General features: G+C 37.1%; 1 protein-coding gene across 5 annotated transcripts in view; it reads left to right on the top strand.

Annotated features, from left to right (window-relative positions):
- The window catches only part of PDE3A (phosphodiesterase 3A), a 376433-nt gene that overhangs the window by 351934 nt on the left and 10116 nt on the right, over positions 1-14383 (top strand). For all 5 annotated transcript variants that reach the window (XR_016037666.1, XR_016037667.1, XR_016037668.1 and 2 more), the window contains exons 11-15: positions 4173-4286; positions 4423-4622; positions 6283-6486; positions 7130-7285; positions 9208-9460. Coding sequence is in view for 2 of the 5 variants with exons in the window: in XM_055396504.2 (XP_055252479.2) it covers positions 4173-4286; positions 4423-4622; positions 6283-6486; positions 7130-7285; positions 9208-9460 (927 nt within the window). In the remaining 3 variants the exon portion in view is untranslated. The remainder of the gene's footprint in view (positions 1-4172; positions 4287-4422; positions 4623-6282; positions 6487-7129; positions 7286-9207; positions 9461-14383) is intronic.

Below are 14383 nucleotides of genomic sequence, written 5' to 3'. Positions count from 1 at the left end.
TTGCCTGCCAGAACAGGAGATATTAAGTGACTACGGGTTAGATCCCTGGGTTGGGAAGGTCCCCTGGTGGGCTACAGTCCATGGGGTGGCACAGAGTCAGACACGACTGATCACAGACAGCACAACCCTTGTCTGGTTCAGCTTGATTAAGCTGTATGTGATGTGCCCACCGATCTTAAAGGTAGACACTGAGGTGACATGGAGCAAGCTAGAAGGGCAGGACTGGTACACTATTAGCTACATTCCAAAGGTGGGGGGAAAAGGGTTTCAAGTCTCATTTCTATTCTTTAGTACTTTGCTTCACTCATTGGTGAACAGGAGCACAGAGACCTTTAAATAGAAAATCTGTAAATTGAGTTCTAAAACCTATAAATTTTATATGCAACCCCAGCCTTCCATAGCAGCTCATTTCAACCCTGTGCTTGAGGAAAAGGAGAAAAAGAGAAAACAGGTCTATTAAGACAGAAGAGGGGGTAGGCAGGTTCCTGGAAAGGGGAAGGCGGGTGATGTCGTTAGTATGTATACGTGTGTTTATGTGCTGTCCAAGAGGCAGGGGTAGGGGGTGTTTGCCAGGTGGGGACGAGAATTATTAAGAGATTTGTCCAAAATGCAGAGTAATGGAAGAGGATGAGAATAATAATGATAAAATAAGGATAGCTCTGATTTCATTCCTTCGCTCTGTCAGTTGCCTATCAAGGCCAGAAAAAGAAGAGCAGTCTTTGAGCGTACGTGTCTGTCTTATAGAAACTTCTCAATCCCCTATGTTGACTCAGGTGCCTTTGCACCTGAGAATTAATCCCCAGAGAATTAATGGCAAGAGCAACAGTGCCACCAGCACTTGGCACAATATTTTCTCATCGTAGGTGTGAGTGTGTTTAATAAATATCTTCATGACTTCTTACAGGCAGACAATTTTTCCATCCTGCTTAAGTGACAGTGATAATGTAATCCTTTTAGAGTTACCCCTGCATAACTATATCTAAATAAATATATGTAATATGTATTAAAGGAGTTAGGTTTGGTTAACTATTGTTTTCCTTAGCACTTATGAACCTATACTCAAAAGCAAAAGGAGGTTTTTTCCCCCATATACTCTTATACCTAGTTTTTCAATCAAGAGTATGTTAACCTCTAAAAAGCAAAACATATATAGAAAAAATTTTTAACTTTTATGTTGGAGTAGAATCAATTAACAATGTTGTGTTAATTTCAGGTGTACAGCAAAGTGATTCAGTTATGCATATACGTGTATCTACTTAAAATGATTATCAATTAAGTTAGGTTTTAGTTGCTCAGTCATGTCTGACTCTTGAGACCCCATAGACTGGTGCCCACCAGACTCTTCTGTCCATTGAATTCTCTAGGCCAGAATACTGGAGTGAATTGTCATTTTCTTTTCCAGGGGATCTTCCTGACCGAGGGATCAAACCTGGGTCTCCTGCATTGCAGGCAGATTCTGTACCATCTGAGCCACCAGGGAAGCCCCAAAATGGTTATATTTACCTCAAAAAATATGTTTGACAAGCTTTTTTTTTTCTTTTTTACATTTTCAGCACTAAATTATTTAGATAGTTTGTTCAATAAAATTTTGGGCTTCCCAGGTGGCACTAGTGGTAAAGAACCTGCCTGCCAATGCAGGAGACCTAAGAGACACAGGTTCGATCCCTGGTCAGGAAGATCACCTGGAGGAGGGCATGGCAACCCACTCCAGTATTCTTGCCTGGAGAATTCCATGGTAAAAGGAGCCTAGTGGGCTATAGTCCATAGGGTCACAAAGAATTGGATACAACTGAATAACTAAGCACAAGCACACACACACACACACACACACACACAAATAAGCTATAAAGCCTTCTAGACTTGGACCTTGGCATGGGGAACAGGCCAGGAAGCAGTATAACTCAAGAGCTACAAGTTCACCTGACTTAGTGTTGTCTATTTCTCACCCCAAAGAGACACAGTCAATACCCTGATACCACCTGCACCCACCTTGTAATGCTGGGCACATGCACAGGTTTCTCTGACTTATAGTAGTAATGGTAGTTACATCACACAGTAATTTTCCCAGCTTGTCACAGGAAAGAGTAAAGAACTTAACCCAGAAACTCTCTTCCAACATGGCCCCGGAAACCCTCTGACCAGGTTGCATGTTCTTCTGGTGGGTCATCACTGCCTTCTCCCTCCTCCATGGCTTAGCTTAGCTTTTATTTTAGCTCTTCAATTGTATTCTTACAAATCCAGCATTGATTTTTGAAGAGAAACTGGCAATCTTCACTAACTCTTCATTGTGTCATAAGAGCAATCATGTATTTTCAGTTCAGTTCCATATAGTCACTCAGTCGTATACGACTCTCTGCGACCACACCAGGACTCCCTGTTTATCACCAACTTCCGGAGCTTGCTCAAACTCATGTCCATGAAATCGGTGATGCCATCCAACCATTTAATCATGTATTTTAGGTGAATGATATTTACATCAATCACAAGCTTACTATACAGCAGCCAGTTTAAAATAGGTCCCCTTCTGTAATTCTCAAAATTGTACTGTGAAATAGGCACTATTATTGTCTCCATGTTCTTAAGATAAGGAAATGAGACAATGTTTTAAATGACTCAGTAATACAGGTAATAAATGTCAGAGCAGAGATAAAATCAGGTATGTCCTAGACCCTGAGACTTCTAGCATGATCAACTTTGTACACTGGCACAGATACAGATTTTAAAATGTAATTGTGTTAAATCATTTGCGATAGTCCATACATGGAGATAGAGATCCCCGTTTGAATAAAAGTGTTTTTTGGAGATAAGGTAATATCAGTATTCACCTTTGGCAATGATACAGTGAGCAAGGTTTGCTGTTTACCGCTCCAGAACCTGGGAGGTCTGCTTCTCAAAGCTCTTCTGAAAACATCCTCTCAAGACCTCCCTCAACCCTTCGCTGAGTTTCTGGAGTGTTCACCCAAGATTGACCCATGTGTCTTCACTTAAAGTTGCCAGAAATGTAGGAAAACACACACCATCTCCCTACGTGCTCCTGTGTGCCGCCAGCAACACAGATGTCCTAATTTCTGTTTTCTTCCTTGATCAGAGAACAGGTGTTACTCTCAAATTTTCATTATTATTCTGCTTGTCCTATTCTGGTTTTGCTTCTCCTCATCTGTTGAGTGCTATTCAGAGATGTCATCTATTACGTAATAGAAGGAAACCATATCATGGTTGGTCATTCGGAATAAAATGTATAAAGTTAGCATACTTAGAATAAAGCATACCAAATCAGTGAAGTATTCTGAAGAGCCAGATAAGAGAAAAACATGGAAAAACTGGACTGAGAAAGGAGAGCCAGGAACACAGTGGGCCTTTGGTCATGATTCCATAGAAGCTAGACCACACGTGTAGAAATAGAACCCTATTCCTATGATAAGGGCATTTTAACTGGGGGATTTGGTTGCCCTGTAGATTTATACGCTTCAGGATGGCTCAACCCCTTATGTTATTGTACAAAGAGGTTTTAATTTTTTATCTTTCTGTATTTCCTAGAACTTTATTCCCAAACCAGAATTTCTAGATCAGAGAACATTATCGATTTGGGTTTTGATTTGCTTTGTGGGTTTTATCTATTAATACATATAAAAAAATGTTACTCATTTTCTTAGTGTTTTAAGTTTGATACAGAAGAATAACACTATTTTCAATTCACAGGTTATATTTGAGTGCTATTTATCAGAGATGAAACACTGGGTGGTATGGACCATTGGTCTGCCCTAGGTTAAGTGTATCTTGAGTCTTTTGTTCTAGTCCTCTCCATAGTTTTACCCAGGAACATGCGCATAAGGACAAGAGTAAGCATTGCAATGGATTCGCACAGTGAGTTTATATATGTTGGGTTATTTAGTGAAATTTATTTATGTTAGGTGGATGCTGGACACAGATTTTGTTCATTTCAGACATCTGCATGTATGATGAATGTTGTAAGTTTTTTTTTTTTCTTGATACTATGAATATTATAGAGAAATGGAAGAGGAATCACAGAGTATTTGTCCTAGAATGTTTGGCTGACTTTCACGCAGGTTATTTAAATGTGAGGACTAAAACGTTTGTCCAGTAGGTGGCACTCTTAGTCCTCGGACCCCAGAGTTCACAGATGCATACCTGATCCTTTGCATTGGTTACAGACCACAACAGAATCCATGCCACGGATGTCTTACATGCTGTTTGGTATCTCACGACACAACCTATTCCAGGCCTCTCAACTGTGATTAATGATCACGGATCAGCAAGCGATTCAGGTACATATTAAGTTCTCTGTGCTCCCTTGTAAACTATGGGAACAGAAAAGTGGCTTTTTAAATAAGGAAGTGAACATAACTGATATCAGTTTACTACTTTCTTCAAAGCTATATTATTTTCATTGTCTCTTCTAAGATTCTGACAGTGGATTTACACATGGCCATATGGGATATGTATTCTCAAAAATGTATAATGTGCCTGATGATAAATACGGATGTTTGTCTGGAAATATCCCTGCCTTGGAGTTGATGGCCTTGTATGTGGCTGCAGCCATGCATGACTATGATCACCCGGGAAGGACTAATGCTTTCCTGGTTGCAACGAGCGCCCCTCAGGTAAACCTTTCGATTTTGACCAGGGGAAGTAATTCAATTTTGAGATTTCTCTGAAGAACATTAATTTTATAAATTTGACTTATAGCAGGCACCAAGCGAATACGAACGAAACTATATTTAGACCTGAGATAAAATTCTTAGAGACCATGCTCATATTGAAAAGATATGATGGTTTGTTCTAAGTTATTAATGATGGGTCAACATTTATCATCTATGGAGATCCCTTCTCAGTTTTCTTCTGAGAAAGAAAAACTGCTTGAATTCATGTTAATGAATTTCCTCAACAAAGAATATCTGGCCTATACAAAAGTTTTCTTTCTGAAAAGATTGGAGAACCAAATCTTTCTCGGTTCTTTAAGAATTAGAGACTTCTTTGGATATAAATCCAGTTCCTTTGAGATATAACAAATATTATTTTTATGGCATTTTTATTGATTAGGAGGAATTAAAGATTGATTTATTTTATTTGAGGTAAATTTTTTACCTGAACATAGTTTTCTCAAAACAGTAACTTTAAAGAAGTTAAATTAGGCATGTGCTTAAATTTAAGTCAAATATCAATCACTAAGTATTTAGGAATCTCCATCTTTATAATTAAACTTTGATTTAATCAGATGGATGGACCCATTTTACTAAAGATCCCATGGTCTTATTTTTATTTCTAGAGGCTCTAGAGACTAATCTGATCCATTACTCTTTGCTGTCGTGTTTGCTTTTTGTCTTTTACTCTATTCTCATCTATTTTTATCTGTTTCCACACTCTGTCTTATAGACTAGCCTAGAGCTTTCCTTTAGTTAATTAAAATTAATTTCCTTTAAGTAATTTTCCTTTCATCTGTTTACAGTACAAATATCCTGATTTTTTTCTGACTACTTACATTTCTTTCACTGTTTTCTCCATGCACTATATATTTTCCCTAAATATAAGCTAATCCTTTGGCCAGCACATTTTACCATTCGGTTTTCCTACATGTCCATGTATTTTCATTTACCTCAATATTAATTTTCATGTTCTTGGTCTTTCCTTTTTGTCCTTATACCTTTTTTTCCCTTCCATCATCAATCTGCCACACTAGACTTTAGGCAGTTTTTAAGGCAACTTTCTTTTGCTTTACAGCTTCCCTCAGCATTATTCAAACAAATAGATATTTAGTATATACTTTCAATTACTAGACAGAGGGTGATATTTCCTATGACTGATTGTGAGGTAAGAATATTTTGAGTTATAGGCTTCTCAGGGATATCATCCCTCTTTATTACTTATATGTGTTTAATTAAAAGGAAGTCATTCTTATTTTAGATGTGGGAGATAACTGAGTTACCTCTTAGGGATATTAATATATTTGCATATTTTTATGGTTAAATTCCTGTGTCTTGCAAAAAGAAGAGTAATTTGAAATAAGCTAAGTCTACGCCCTTCACTTATAAGAATTTGAAATAAAATTTCAAGGAAATGAACTTTATCTTACCAAAAAAGAAAAAAAAAACCAAGAAAAGTAAACAGTCAATGTACAGTAATAAGTAATTCTTAATAACTAGCTGTCACAAGGTTGCATTTCTATATTCTATGATAAAAGATGATTCTAAATGTGTTGCATATTCTCATTTATTTTTGTTTCCAATTTGAAAAGCTGAACTCTTGACTCTTGTCTTCGCCTAGGCGGTGCTCTACAATGATCGCTCAGTCTTGGAGAATCATCATGCGGCTGCTGCATGGAACCTTTTCATGTCCCGGCCAGAATATAACTTCTTAGTTAACCTTGACCATGTGGAATTTAAGCATTTCCGTTTCCTTGTCATTGAAGCAATTCTGGCCACTGACCTGAAGAAACACTTCGACTTTGTTGCCAAATTTAATGCCAAGGTAACTAGATTTGTACCAGTCCTCATTTTCTGGCCACATTGAAAGATGTCATGGAATGAGAGTGTTAAAGAAAACTCATTGCTGCCACCTCATAGATGCTGAATGTGAAAATTAAATGCAATGCAGTGTTAAACCAGAAGCAGTTATTTAGGCATTGGTCCCAACCTGGAAACCTAATATATTGAGGTCCTGTCAGTATATATCTTGCACTGCAGAAGAATAATAGAATTCTAACTATCATTGTGATTTTATTTTAGTTTTATTTTGCTCTCATCTCTGTAGAATACTAATTACCTGGTAGTAGTAAAGGTCAAAAACCTGAAGCAGAATTTAATACATCAAACATATAATAAATGCCCAAATAGTAACTCACGAAAATTTCTTATTATTTGTAGCTATAATATAGCATTTATTTTCAATTTCATAATTATCCACCATTTGTTATTATTTTTTTAGGTGAGCTATTTCACTACTAATTTATGCAAGTCAAATAACATTATTTGAAACAGCTGAGATATTCGTCATTACTTGGTATTCCTATCTGCACAAGGTAGACAGATTGGAATACATAGTAACAAGATGATCAGTTTTCTGTAATTTATTTTCCTGTTCAACTTGTGCATTCACTTTGTCCTTCAAACAGGTGAATGATGAAGTTGGAATAGATTGGACCAATGAAAATGATCGTCTACTGGTTTGTCAAATGTGTATAAAGTTGGCTGATATCAATGGACCAGCTAAGAGTAAAGAGCTCCATCTTCAGTGGACAGAGGGTATTGTCAATGAATTTTATGAACAGGTAACTAATTTAACTATTTTTCTTAATCCATATTGAGGCTGCTTATATCTTCCCTAATCCCCAACCTATTGGGCACTAGGGACTGGTTTCGTGGAAGACCATTTTTCCACGAACGGGGTAGGGGGTTGATTTCAGGATGATTCAAGGACATTACATTTATCATGCACTTTATTTCTGTTATTATTTCATCTGCTCCACCTCATATTATCAAACATTTGATCCTGGAGGTTGGGGACCCCTGCTCTAAACCTTCCAAAGGCTGTAAAAGTGTGATTAATCATTTTATATTCATGATACCATGAGAAAAGGCACTGGCCAATTTTAATCAGAGGTTTAAAAAATGACAAAAATTGAACTATAAACATAAAACTCTTAAGGTAAAGTTATTAAGTATTTTGATGGAAAAAGTGTTAAGATAATGGAATGACTTCAGAAAATATTAGGAATTCCACTGAAATACTCATCAATTTTATCATAATAGAAGCTAGGTTTAAATTTATATAGATGAATGTTTATCAAATTAAGTTCATTTACTTTTCTAATAGTTTATCACAGCAGTACATGAAAAAGCTAATAAAAATAGCATTTTATTTGACACATTAGCAACAGAACATGAAGGGATCTTCCCCACATGACCTTACCCCAACCATACTTGAAACCTTGTGTTTGGTGCTGTAAACGTCTCTCATAAGAGGAATCTCGAGGTAGTTTAGATGGGTGAATAACAGGCATCAGTAGTGACCTAAAAGGCCAGGAAAGAAGTACAAATATGTACCCTAAAGAAAAACAGAAGTAATAACTCTCTTTAGATACTTAAAAGACTGACATGCAAATTTAAGATTAGGTTTATCATGATGTTGTATAGCTTAAAGAAGATATATAAGATAGCACAGGATTTGCTTTATTAAAAAAAAAAAAAATTCCCTAAAAATAGACATGACTATAGCCAGTCTATAGAAGTTATAAGGAGACAGATTTTAGGTCAATGTCAAAAAGAAATTTGTATTCCCAAAGTCATCCAGAAATAAGTTGAGGCCCCTTAGTAAGTAATAACACCTTGCACCAAACATATTTAAAGAAAGAATTTTTTGAGTATTATAGATAGGACTCATAAAAAAAGATTTATACTTTCTAGAAAAGATTGTGTTTTCTTGGAACTAATTAATACTCAGTCCTGAAATATTGATTATAGATAAAATGTAAAGAAAAGAAACTTGTGATAATTCCATTACATATATAGGCATAACCATTGTTGATATTTTGGTATAATTCCTTCATTAATGTTGCTAGGTAATTTCAGGCTTTCAATCTAATTTTTTCTTCAGAAAGATGAATTAGTTCAGAATTAAAACACTTATACAGTAGTACTATTAAACATAGAAAAATAAGAATATCAGAAACTATATAATCACAGAAGACATAATTCAACCCAAAGCTGGGATAAAGTACTAATTTTAATTGAGGAATAAGTTATTTTAAACTTTCTAGCAGACAAGACAATAAAAGGCAAACATGATAGATTATCTGGTGGATATTTATGTTCAGCATTGCCTTTTAAGATGCATTTATATTCTAACTTACACTCTGATATAAGGAATAGTGACTAGTGTGATGACAGAGATCATCTACTGAGACATAAACCATTTCTGGTAGTTCCCCTGATCGAAAACCAAACCCTCAAGATTACCAAAGGGTAAGTAGCAACAAAGCAGTCCTATAGGAACCTTAGTAATTTGGGTAAAATCTTTTAGCAGTCAAGTACAGAGAGAGTTCACACATCAATGCCCAGATTCCATCAATGCCCAGATTCTTGCATATTTGCACATTTTAGATGCCAAGTGAATGGTGACTTAATTTGTATTTTATCCTTTCCTTGTCATTTGCCTTTCTAGTTAACCATGTTGCTACATTCCTATTTCTAGGGTGATGAAGAGGCCAGCCTTGGGTTACCAATAAGCCCCTTCATGGACCGTTCTGCTCCTCAGTTGGCCAACCTTCAGGAATCCTTCATCTCACACATCGTGGGTCCTCTGTGCAACTCCTACGATTCAGCAGGACTAATGCCAGGGAAGTGGGTGGAAGACAGTGATGAGTCAGGAGACACGGATGACCCAGAAGAGGAGGAGGAAGAAGCACCAAAGGAAGAGGAAACCTGTGAAAATAATGAATCTCCACGTAAGTCATAAATCTTTCTCTAATGTGTTTCTCCTAGGATTGTTTTCTTACATAGGTTCTGATAAAGTTGATGCTTCTCATGAGTTACCTAGTTAAGTCCACACATCGTCTACTGAATTGATTATGGATACTCCCCTCTTCCCAAATATCATCATCATAATGGAAATTACAGATTATGGTAATATCATGTTCATACAAAGGTATGTTCTCTGTCATGAATTTAAAAAAAAAAGTAGTCAAAGTCTATTTTTCATTGTATCTTAATGATTTAGCAGTGAAAGGAATCTCAGGTACCATCTAGACCAATACAGGCTTTTACTGGCTTGTTTGGGGAGAGATGCTGAAGTGGTAAGAGGTAGTAATCACTCACTCATCAAATGTTTATTAAGCACCTACTCTATGCCAGGCATTTTTCCAGGTACTAAACATAGAACCATGAACAAATCAAAAAAACAAACAAAAAAGACCATTCAGTCCTTGCCTTTTTTGACTTGTATTTCCAGTGGGGTCAGCAGACACTAGGGAAGACTAGTCAGTAAATCTATATGTTAGATGCTGATAAATGCTAGGGTTAAAGAGGGATATGAAATATTGCACAGAAAGATTAAAATCATAGACAAGATCGCCATGGAAGGTCTAAATAACAAAGTTATTAAAAAAAAAAAAAAAAAACTTTGAAAGAAGCAAGGGAGTGATCCATGGAGATAGTTGTGGACAAAGCATTTCAAGGAGAGAGGAAAGCCAGCCATGTAAGGTTCTGCTGTGGACATTGGCTGGGTGTTCAGGAAGCACCAGGAGAGCTGGGAGGCTGGAGCAGAGGAAGTGGGTGGGGAGCAGCAAGGAGACAGTGGGGACCCAGGTAATAGAGGGTTAGAAGGTAGGGTTCTGCAGAATGGAGTTTGGCTGTTTCTCTGAGTCAGATGGGAAACCACCAGAGGTTTTGAACAGAAAACTTAGTTGATTCAGCTTAACATTTTAACTGGATTGCTTCAACTATTGCAAGGAAAATCTTCTAAAGTTTGGGGTGAGCAAGGGTGTAAGCAGGGCAATGTGTTAAGAGGCTCTTGAAATCATCCAAGTGAGAGACGACTGAGGCGTTGGGCCAGGGCAATGAGAGTAGCGACAGTGAGAAGTGGTCACATCTGGTCATTGATTTTGCAGTGTATCGTACAGCCATTCCAATCTCTTCATCTCTTGAAATATTCTCTGCTGTTACTCCTGCCATAGGGACAAAGATAATTAGGAAAACCAATAACCTTTACAGTGACATTGCACAAATACTGTTCCTGTTTTCATGGAAATATAGTATGCAGTTTCTACCTACCTTCATCAATCACGATCTTACTATTGGTAGCTTTCAAAGCCCTTCCCCAAAATATTACCAGTGAAAGACACCATGATCATTTGTTCCTGTTTTTTAGCAGTCAGGAAAATGCATGACATAGTTCATTTTGGCCATCTAGTAAAGAGATAGTCTAATGTTGATATTAACCTATTTCACCCTCATGGAAGTGCCCTGTTGTGAGATCACATAAGCAGAGAAAACTCATTATTAAACATAGGCTAGCTAGAGAAGTGCAAGTTTGGTTTTAGGTCAGATTTTTGCTGAAGTTCTTACCCATGTATTAATGCTGATACAGAATGAGAGGAAAACCAGACATTGTTTTTCTTCAGTATTCTATTCTCAGGGTAATTTCATTTTATTCCTCTGATGCTTATAAAAAGATTTCTATTAAAAATTCTGTGCTGACCTTGGCATTCAGAGTTAGGAGCCAAGATAGGATTCATGGATTATTTATTCATTTTCCCATTTAATAAACATGCATGATTTGTTTTTTTTTTTTTTTTCATTCAGAGAGCCATGTAATTTGCTGTCTCACTAAGGACTGGGCAGTTTTTCCACCAAATGTTATTGGAAAGTGTGGTCAGCTTAGCCTCTGGAAAAGCTTTGTTCCCATGGGCCCTGCTGCTGCTGCTAAGTCACTTCAGTCGTGTCTGACTCTGTGCGACCCCACAGACAGCAGCCCACCAGGCTCCGCCATCCCTGGGATTCTCCAGCCCTACCTGATTGCTATTTGAACTCAAATACCGTGAAACAACATACACATAATTTATGCATCAAGAATTAAAGAACCTAGGTTAGGAAATTCAACAGGTTCAACCCGTCAATATTGGCTTTAGCAGCAAATGCTAAATATCCATTTTGTCTCTGTTCTGTACAGTTGGGTGGCCATACTCCCAGATTCTAATGTGTTCCTCTCCTGACATTCCCTTTTTTAATCATGCTCACTAAAGCGGGAATGAGAATTCTGTGGATTCTGTTTACTAATGGCTTCTAAATGTCAACTGGTCACCTTACATTAAAATTTAAGACATCATCAACAATGATTTGATAACCATAGCTTTTGAAAAATTACCTTTGAAGTTTCCCATTATAGCCAAGAAAATGATAAATATTGAGCAGCGTTAGTGTTTAGTAAAATTTGGCCACATGGAATTCTAGAAATGGAATTGGTGACCACATAGTTCAGCTGCCTCATTTTACAAAACTACACTGAGGCTCAGGAGTTTAACAGACATCCCAACCAACGTGTGTCTGCAGAACCAGAAAGGAAACCCAGGTTTCCTCAGTTTTAACTCTATTATTACTGACTCTTAGTAATTTTAACTTCAGGATTCATAATGACTGAGATGGTTAACTTGATTTATCCTAAAATTTAAATTTCAGAAAAAAATGTAAATTAAATATGCATTGATAATTTCAGCAATCTGCCTAACTTGTAGATCTCTCAGGAAATACAAAATAAAATGTTTCAATATGGTATCCTAGGGAAAGAAGGTTTTTTTCCCTACATCATAATTAAATCTGAAAGATTCCTACAGTGAACTAAGAGGTTTCTAATGAAGTACTAAGCTGCATTTAGAATTTGAGCAATGAAAGGACCTTTGTTCTCATTTCAAAAGGTTCCAGTGCTGAACAATTTGGCTCCCAATACAGGCATGTTTTAGACCACCTGCGGACTCTAATCTACGCAAATTTATTTGGTACAAACTCCCTTCTACGTCACCTTATTCAGTTTAATTCCAGAGAGGTTTATTGCTAAGGTTGAGCAGCCTTAATAAGAGAACAGCTGCTCTCATGGGGGCTGCCCTGAAAGGAAAAAGAGAAAAAATGAGCTTTTGTTAGCTTCTTCCCTGTGAATTCACTGCCATGAATGTGTATAACTTTCAGATGGAATCATCACCTTGAGCAGTAGAGTATGTCCTATCTCTGATTCAAGTCCATCCTTCAGCCAGTGATTCACCTATAAATGTGTTGACTCAAAGGATTAGGTTAAAAAGTATGTTAACATGTAAAGATTCTCAACAGTAATTGATTTGAACTTAACTGCAATGAAAACAATGTAGAAATAGACAAGGAGATAACTTTGGTAGAAGAGTAATTTTCAAGGTTTGCTCTTAAATAGATGCATATATTTTATTGGTTTCTATGGAAGGAATTCTGACTGTTTTAAATTTTAGTTTATTTATTTCCGTTGTTGAGGATCTTATAACTGAAGAAAGTGATACTATACTCCATGCCGTCTGCCTGTACACATGCCTGTCACTTACCTGGAATGCTTACTTACCCAGTATATTTCGTTCTCATAATTTACACATCCTTTGGGAAAAGTCTTATCTATTCCCTCACAGGCTGAGTACCTGAGGTTGCCATACTTTGATGTGTCAGAGAAATTGTGCTGCATATTCTTAAAAATGGCAAGAAAGACTTTCTTCAAGACTCTTGTAATAGGAAAGAGATATTAGACGCAACTGATTGAAACAAAGGCAGGAGAGTTTTTACACACTGGGATGAGCTGGTGATAAAAGTACTAGAGGACCTTAGAGAGGAGTTGTTCAATGTGATTAGGCCACTTGTGTTTGTGAATTGATTCTTATTGAAGTTAGGCTCCTTCCCTTTCATGGAGATGTGGGTGAAGGGACCCTGTCTTCCTGAATAATTGCATTTCAAAGGATTGGCTCTCAGGTCCTTGAGAAAAATGTTTCCTGGGTTGTCAAACTAGTGAGGCTGGGAGATTTATCTACCCTACACAGGAGCAGAGCAAGAAATTACAATTACAAGTTTTATAAAGTAGATGCTTTAAGAAAAAAAGAGATCAGGGTCCTAGAGTCTGGAAGAAACCTGTCTAAAGTTTAATGAACATGAAGGAAACATTAAGGCTTTCTTGATCACTATAGGTCTATCATAAAACATAGCATGTGTATTTCAGTTTTGGTCTTCTGGGCCCTCTCCTATAGATGGTAAGCTCCTTTAAAGCAAACTCTGAGACTCACTAGGTTTTGTTTCTATAGCATCCAGAAAACTGCCGTATCAGTTCCTATGTGTCATGCTCAGTTGCTAAGTCGCGTTCCACTCTTTGCGACCCCCGTGGCCTGTAGCCCACCAGGCTCCTCTGTCCATGGGGTTTCCCAGACAAGAATACTGGAGTGGGTTGCCATTTCCTTCTCCAGGGGAGAAGACTTCCTGACTCAGAGATCAAACTCACATCTCCCGCATCTCCTGCATTGCAGGTGGATTCTTTACCACTGAGCCACTAGGGAAGCCCCGCTTGTCAGTTAGTAGGTGGTAAATATAAGTTTATTCGTATCATGAATAATATAGTTAATATAGAAAATATTTTTTTAATTCTTGCTTATGACTACCTGTATCCATTCCCCCTGTCATTCATTCAGCTAATTTCCTTATGTGTCTCTATGGTTCAAAATCAACTTAATGTCCTTTTTCTGAACTGTTTTTAAAATTGATCTTAACATTTTATAAAGTACAAGAAAAAAAATTATAATAAAATTATTGAAGGAATCATCAGCATTTCCACAAAAATTTTGGTTGATGACATATCTCATAGCCATCGGCTTTGTTTG

Source organism: Moschus berezovskii, chromosome 6 (assembly GCF_049115385.1).
Source record: "Moschus berezovskii isolate FMDL1 chromosome 6, NW_MosBer_1.0, whole genome shotgun sequence".
NCBI lineage: Eukaryota > Metazoa > Chordata > Mammalia > Artiodactyla > Moschidae > Moschus > Moschus berezovskii.
Note: the sequence above shows the minus strand (reverse complement) of the source record. Positions and strands in the feature narration are given on the sequence as shown.